We start from the raw sequence: 7,854 nt of genomic DNA on the forward strand, positions 1-7,854 counted from the left end.
AAGTACCTTGTCTCCTACTTGGAACTCTAATGGTTTTCGACGATTATCCGCATAACTTTTCTGACGATCTCTAGCAACTTTAAGCCTATCCTTGATGATAGCAATCTTGTCAGATGTTTCCTGGATAAGTTCGAGTCTAGTCAACTGTCTGTCTTCGATTTCTGTCCAGCATAAGGGCGAACGACAGTTGCGTCCATACAATGCTTCATATGGAGCATATTGGATACTCGTGTGGTAACTGTTATTATAGGAAAACTCAATTAGAGGCAAATGAGTATCCCAATTTCCTTTGAACTTGATGACACACGCTCGTAGCATGTCTTCCAATGTTTGTATTGTTCTCTCTGTTTGCCCATCTGTCTGAGGGTGGTAAGTTGTGCTCAAATCTATCTTGGTTCCTAGTGCCTTCTGTAACATCTACCAAAATCGTGATGTAAAACGACTATCTCTATCAGAAATGATAGATAGGGGTACACCATGCAGAGAAACAATTTTGTCGATGTAGATTTGGGCCAATTTTTCCATCTTGAAATCTTCCCGGATGAGGAGAAAGTGAGCAGATTTCGTCAGTCGATCCACTATGACCCAAATTGAGTCGTGACCATTAGCAGTTCTAGGAAGTTTGGTAACGAAATCCAAAGATATTTGCTCCCATTTCCATTGGGGAATTTCAGGTTGTTGCAACAGCCCAGATGGTTTTTGATGTTCAGCTTTGACTGTTGAGCATGTCAAACACTTCCCGACATACAAGGCAATATCCTTTTTCATTCCAGGCCACCAATAGTACTCTTTAAGATCCTTGTACATCTTATCCGCTCCAGGGTGGATTGAGTATTTAGATCGATGAGACTCCTCTAGTACCATGTCTCTCAGATTGTTAACCCTTGGAATCTAGACCCTGTCCTTAAAATAACGAACTCCATCAGGTTTGGTTTCAAATCTCTCTTCCAAACCATGTAAAGTCTCGCATGGAAGATTTTCCTTGAATAACGCTTTCTCCTAGGCATCAATGATTTGAGATTTCAAGCTTGTCTGAATTACCATTCCCAAAGCTCTCACACGGGAAGGTTTCACTCTTTCTTTCCTACTAAGAGCGTCGGCTACTACGTTAGCCTTTCCTGGGTGATATCGTATCTCACAATCATAATCACTAAACAACTCTACCCATCTTCTCTGCCGCATCTTTAACATTTTCTGATCCAGGATATGCTGAAGGCTTTTGTGATCAGTATAAATGGTGCACTTGGTTCCGTACAAATAATGCCTCCATATCTTAAGAGCGAAAAATATTGCTCCTAGTTCTAGATCATGGGTGGTATAATTCTTCTCGTGCGGTTTGAGTTATCTAGAAGCATACGCAATGACCTTATCTTTTTGCATTAACACACATCCTAATCCTTGATGAGACGCATCACAACACACCACAAAGTTCTCTGATCCTTCTGGTAAAGCCAGAATTGGTACATTGCACAACTTGTTTTTCAGGATTTGAAACGCCTCTTCGTGTTTCTCTTCCCAGAGAAATTTTCTATCCTTTTGGGTCAAAGATGTTAATGGTTGAGCAATCCTAGTGAAATTCTCAATGAAGCGTCTGTAGTACCCAGCTAATCCTAGGAACTGTCGTATTTCTGTCGGGGTTTTGGGGGCTTCCCATTTCTTGATTGCCTCGATCTTAGCCGGATCTACATGAATTCCTCTTTCGCCGATCACATGACCAAGAAAATGTACTTCCCGAATCCAAAATTCATATTTAGTGAACTTGGCGTACAATTTCTGCTCCTTCAACATCTCCAACACTAGCTTCAGATTTTTATAGTGATCTTCTTTGGTTTGCGAGTAAAAAAGTATGTCATCTATAAATACAATTACAAACTTGTCTAGGTATGGTCTACAGACCCTATTCATCAAATCCATGAAATCAGCGGGTGCGTTCGTTAGTCCAAAAGGCATGACTAAGAACTCATAATGTCCATAACGGATTCTAAATGTTGTTTTGTGAATGTCCCCTTCGTGAATTCTTAGCTGACGATACCCTGACCGAAGGTCGATTTTTGAGAAGTAGGAAGTGCCCTGCAATTGGTCGAACAAGTAATCTATTCTAGGGAGGGGGTATCGATTCTTGATTGCCAACTTGTTCAGTTCTCTATAATCAATGCATATTCGGAACGAACCATCTTTCTTTTTGACGAATAACACTGGGGCTCCCCACGGTGAAGAACTTGGTCGAATAAACCCTTTGTCTAGAAGTTCTTGAAGTTGTCCGGATAGTTCTTGCATCTCGGATGGTGTAAGGCGATATGGTGCTTTTGCTACCGGTGCCGCTTCGGGAATTAAGTCTATCCGAAATTCGACCTGCCTATGAGGGGGTAAACTGGGCAATTCCTCCGGAAACACTTCGGGATAGTTTTGAACCACTGGAATCTCCTTGAGTTGCTTAGCTTCAGGTTCTCTTTCTAGCACGTGAGCCATGAATGCAATACAATTCTTCTTCAGGTACTTGTGAATCTTCATGCTTGATACTATGTTTAAACTTCTTCCTGGCTTCTCACCGTGTATGATAAGAGTTTCTCCATTAGGGAGAGGCACTCTAATGAATTTCTCGTAAGAACTAATGTCCGCTCTATTTTTGGTTAACCAATCCATCCCTACTATCACATCAAAACTACCTAATTCTATAGGAATTAGGTCAATGCTAAATAGTTTATCAGCTAAATTCAGAGTACAACCAGAAATTATATCATTAGCCCTAATTTCATACCCATCAGCAAGTTCAATAGCATAAGCATTCCTCATCTTTTTTGATTTCAAGCCAATTAACGGTCTAAATGATAAAGAAACAAAACTCCTATCTGCCCCCCCCCCCCCCAAGCGAATATTACTGATGCAAAATAGTTGTTCAGGAGAAACGTACCTGTTATCACTTCAGGGTTCTGACGAGCTTCTTCTGCACCAATCACAAAGGCTACACCTCTTGGCCGTCCAACTTGATTCCCTTGGAAGTTTTGCCTGGCCTGACCTTGTCCATTGTTATCAGGTCCTTTGTTCAGTTTGGGACATGCTCTACGGAGATGATCAGTACTCCCGCACTCGTAACATGCCCTTTTTCCTTCCTTAATCATCTTACAATACTTCGAGCAATGGCCTGTTTGCTTACAGTTTTGACATACTGGGCAAGCTCCCTTGTGATGAAAGTTACACTTATTGCACTTCGGAAGCGGTCCTGAGTACTGCTTTCGCTCCTGCACTTCCTGTTCTTAAGTTTTCACTGGTTCTTGCTCCTGGGCTCTTACCATAAAGTTTCTTGAGACTTTATGCTTCCTCCCTGACTTGCCTCCATACTTCTTCTCTCCCTGATCTGCTGGCTTCCTCTTACTACTAGAGCTTTTCTTTGTCGATGCTCCCATCCTTATCACATCATTGGTTAGTCGATTTGCTAGACTTACTGCACTTTGAATAGTAGTTGTGTTTGCTGAGGTAATCATTCCTCGAATCTCTGGTGCCAGACCCCAGATGTAATGATCTATCCGTTTCTCCATAGGAGTAACCATGTGAGGTACCAGTTTTGCTAGTTCATGAAAACGTACTGTGTACTTCTCTATTTGTGTTCCAACCATAGAATGGTTCCAGAATTCAGATTCAAGCTTCTGAAGTTCATCCTTGGGACAATACTCCTCTATCAGTAGCTTCTTTAGATCTTCCCAAGTTAGTTGATATACTGCCGTACGGCCTCGGATTTGCACTAGCGTATTCCACCAGGTTAATGCCCTATCTTGGAATAGGCAAGATGCATACTCAACTTTGTTGCGCTCGAGGCATTTGCTAATGTGAAGAACCGACTCCATGTTGTCAATCCATTTCAGCAACCCGACCGCACCTTCCTTTCCATGGAACTCCTTAGGTTTACAGGCCATAAAGGACTTGTAGTTGCATTCTCTTTCATTGTTTCCCCAGTTTCCTCCACTACTTCATTGGTTAGCATTAAGTCCTGCAGTTACTTGAGTAACAATGTTTGGGATTGCTTGCATGAGTTGTTGTGCTACAATTTGAGCAACATCGGGTGTTTCGTTCTGTGGGCGCCCGCGATTAGGCCTTCCTGACATGGTTCTATGACACAAGAGTAGAAATACGTATAAATACATAAAATAATGTATAATATTTAGTTCACTACTATTTTGAAAACCATAAGTGTTGTCAAATTAATGGGTTGCATTAATACTATGCATATAGATTTGAGAAAGGAAAGAAAAAAAAACCTTTTTTTTTTATTAAACCATTGACTAAATAAATTCTAGGGTTTGACCTCATAGTAAAGTTTTCAAACATAAAATAAAATTCTTCATTACATGACAAAATAAAATAAAATACATCAATCCCAAAACCAAACCAATACATCAATCCCAAAATAAAGTTTCAAATGTTTTTCCCAAAAGACACCCAACATGGGTTCTCATTTCATGACAAAATAAAATAAAATACTGAAATCAGAACCAAACACTAATCACTATCCCAATGAGAAACATCAACACCACAATCAATAATAGCCCAACGAGCACATAATATGCGGTCATCGCCGACATGCTACTCATCTAGCAGCACTAGCAGTGTCAGCAGTCTCCATCGAATGCTGAAACAGGATTTCCATCCTTGTCAAGACTTCATCCAAAACGTCCCGATGCCCAACTATCACAGCGAGACTGTGACGTAGGGATGCTGCTATTGACTGCAATTTTCGGGACTCCTCCGGGATCATACCTGGCCGCCTGACAGGTATCCCTATGACTTGCTGTGGTGAGGGTGCTCTCGGTCCTGTATTGTTGGGTCCTACCCCGCTAGGTCCTGCTGTGCCATGTCCTGTTGTGCTGGTGGCTATCCTCCCTGGAATGGGAACACTCTTCCTCGCTGTCCTCCGAATGCGAAGTCCATAAAGTGGTGGTTGTGGCAACACCGATGTAGGTGATACCTAGCGTCGTTGATTTGGGGCGTTGTCATTGCTGATCTCTACCGAGTTTCCTGTATCTTCCGTGTCCTCCGATGGGTCTTCTTCTACCGAGGCGGGGGGGAGTACGTCGAGGGATAATAGTGATGTAGCCGGACTCGTCGGCTGAGGCAGTAGCGCGGGAAGATGACGATGTGGACATAGTGGACTGAGACATAGTTTCAATGAGATATGAAATAAATGACAATGCATGCCTATATTATGCAATGCTTACACACACCAAAATTTACCATTTTAAATTTTTGAAATAAAGTTTTCTCAAATATTTTTGTTGAACATATTCACATTATAATTAGGTCAGGCTTTGTATAAATCTTTCCTTAATTAAACATAGGTGATCAGGCTATGTTTAATTGAGGTCCAACGATACAACTCCCGACCTAATTATACTTGTAATATGTTTGATGTAAAAAGAATTTCTTTATAAGTTTTGGTTATAGGTTGTGTTTTCTTAAAGAAAAACCGATGTTCTCTATAACTTTAGCTCTGATACCACTTCTGTCACACCCCGCTAAAGCAGAAATGCAAGCTATGACAGCGATAACGGTTTCATTGCAAAAGATAATGATACATCACCATAGCAGTATTTAAAAGTTTACAACCCATAGCTTCAAAAGAAACAAAATACAAGTTTTTCCAAAATAACACTGTTCAAAGATAACTTCATAAATAACTTCAACACGATGTAGCATGCTCTATGATGATGAATCTTTATATCCACTTACTAATTATTTCCTGAAAAAGCATGTAAAACAAGCATCAACTATGAAAATAGTTGGTGAGTTCACAAGTTTATAAAATCGAGCTTGAAATAAGGTTTTTCGTAAATACAAGTACATTGCTTTAATGATAAACAAAGTTGATTGCTATTAATGAATACAAGTTTATTGCTATAACGAGAAACGAGTTTGTATGTGTATGAGCAAACAATGAGTCTCAACCAAACCTATGACTGAAGCTCTATCGAGATCTATGCTTATCGTTCCATAGATGAATATGGTATCATGCACTCCAGCGATTCGGGCGAGTGAGGAGTTGTCAATTCCTAATAGCGCAATCCATAATGACCATTGGCTCAAAGAGTTAATGGTTAGAGATAAGGCAAGGGCCTTAGTACGATAAGTTCTCATGTTCCGTGTTGCATAGACATACATAAAGAAACATAGCAATACAATAGCAATCGTGTTTGATAATAACCAATTTAAATACAACATGCAAATTATAGTTTTTCTGGACATGCTTTTCCACCCCAAAACATAAAAACTAAAAATAGGGGAGTGCGTGAATACTCACAATGTTTCGAGTAGGTACAAGTGGTACTTCGGAATGCACCAACGTCTTACTACCGGGATCCTACGACATCAAACACACACTAGTGAGTTTCCATGTCGAAATCTAATGCTAATATACTAAATTCTACATATAGTGAAATGCCAATTTATGTTTTAGTATTTGATTTTATATTAATTGGTTACACTTTTTCTGAAATAACGAAATTCTACAAGTCGTGCGATTAATTACAACCTTGGAATATAAATTTTCCAAATTTTAAGTCTTTATAACAACATAAATTCACGAAAAATAGAATTCAAAGGATAAAAGTTCTCAAACTCTTTATTTATCTGATATTACACAATACTAAGCTGGGAAAGATATAAAAATGGATTTCCAAGCTGTTTAATTATATTTTATGATTTTTGAGCATTTATTCCAATAAAAAATTGAAATAAATATAAAACAGTTTCCAAAATTACCCAAACTTTTTATTTAACTGTTGTTGTACATGAATATGCTGGGAAACATATAAAAGATATTTTTCAGTGGGTATTTATATTTTTCCTTGTTTTATTCCTTTAAATAATCATTAATTCACGAAATAATATTAAACAGTTAAAATAAATTACCAAAACTTTTTGTAACATGATTTACAGTATAAATAACCTGGGAAAAATATCAAAAGTGGTTTTCGTAATGTATAATCTGGTTTTGGGTATTTATGTGTAATTAACTTTAGAAAATAAGAGAAAAATAGTTTACAGTAGAGAAAAATCCTCAACATTTTTATGTAACCTCCGAATGTACAATACGATGTTCTGGTAAATTTTCCTGAATTTTGAATAACCAGAACTATTTTTCCCATTTTAAAACCATTATAATTACCAAAAATCGGGAAAAATAGCAAGGCAATATGAAAAATGTTGAAATTATTTTTCTGAGCCACCCATCATAGTTAAGGTATGCGAAAATTGTTAGATAAAATTTTGACACTCTGTAAAGTGGTTTTGTGATTTATTATATCTTAACAAAAAGAAAATCGGAAATCATACCAAAAAGCAACAAAAATTGATGAAATTTAGTGAGGAGTCATTATTCATCGTAAGGGTCATCCATGAATTTGTTCCGGATTTATTGACCTCTGGAAATATTTTATGTGATTTATGCCCTTGGTTTCTAGCAATAATTTTAATAAATCAAACAAATAATTAAAACTTTTTGTATTTTACAGATTATCACATGCATGTGAGGGCTTTCAAAAGGAAAAATGTTCAAAATTTATTCAGAAGGGAAATAGGGGTATTGAACCCAAACAAGTTAAGAAATGTTGCATGCAATGGTGCATGAGAAGTATATGTGGCTGAAGTTCATGAATTTGTGTAGCCCATTCAGTGAGGTTTTAAGCCACAAAATATCAGCCATCATTCACTGAATATGTTAAGTTTATAAATTATTTTTCCCTAGATTTATGGTTGGGATTAAGGCCATTGATCATGCAAGGCAAAAATGGTGATCATAGAAAAAGAGCTGTTTGTGCAACTATTTTGTAAAAATTGCCAAAAAATCGGATATTTAATATCTTA

At 38.0% G+C, this 7,854-nt stretch overlaps 1 protein-coding gene across 1 annotated transcript; it reads right to left on the reverse strand.

Annotated features, from left to right (window-relative positions):
- Positions 1 to 1,341: 1,341 nt before the first annotated feature.
- Positions 1,342 to 3,119, reverse strand: LOC145064276 (putative mitochondrial protein AtMg00860). Its single transcript, XM_079011756.1, has 2 exons — positions 2,912 to 3,119; positions 1,342 to 1,853 (listed from the first exon to the last, which is right to left on the reverse strand). Exons 1-2 carry the CDS (start codon positions 3,117 to 3,119, stop codon positions 1,342 to 1,344), a joined length of 720 nt encoding a protein of 239 aa, XP_078867882.1.
- Between the last annotated feature and the right edge of the window lie 4,735 nt (positions 3,120 to 7,854).

The sequence above is a fragment of the Lactuca serriola genome, chromosome 7 (assembly GCF_051521515.1).
Source record: "Lactuca serriola cultivar US96UC23 chromosome 7, Lser_US96UC23_V15, whole genome shotgun sequence".
Lineage (NCBI taxonomy): Eukaryota > Viridiplantae > Streptophyta > Magnoliopsida > Asterales > Asteraceae > Lactuca > Lactuca serriola.

What these genes read in the sequence shown, in the direction of transcription:
- LOC145064276 (XM_079011756.1), bottom strand. Translation starts at nt 3,119, where the DNA reads ATGATTAAGGAAGGAAAAAGGGCATGTTACGAGTGCGGGAGTACTGAT. An exon ending in GAACCCTGAAGTGATAACAG is followed by an intron (nt 1,854 to 2,911) that starts GTACGTTTCTCC and finishes TTGTATTTATAG; the next exon opens with ATGACATACTTTTTTACTCG.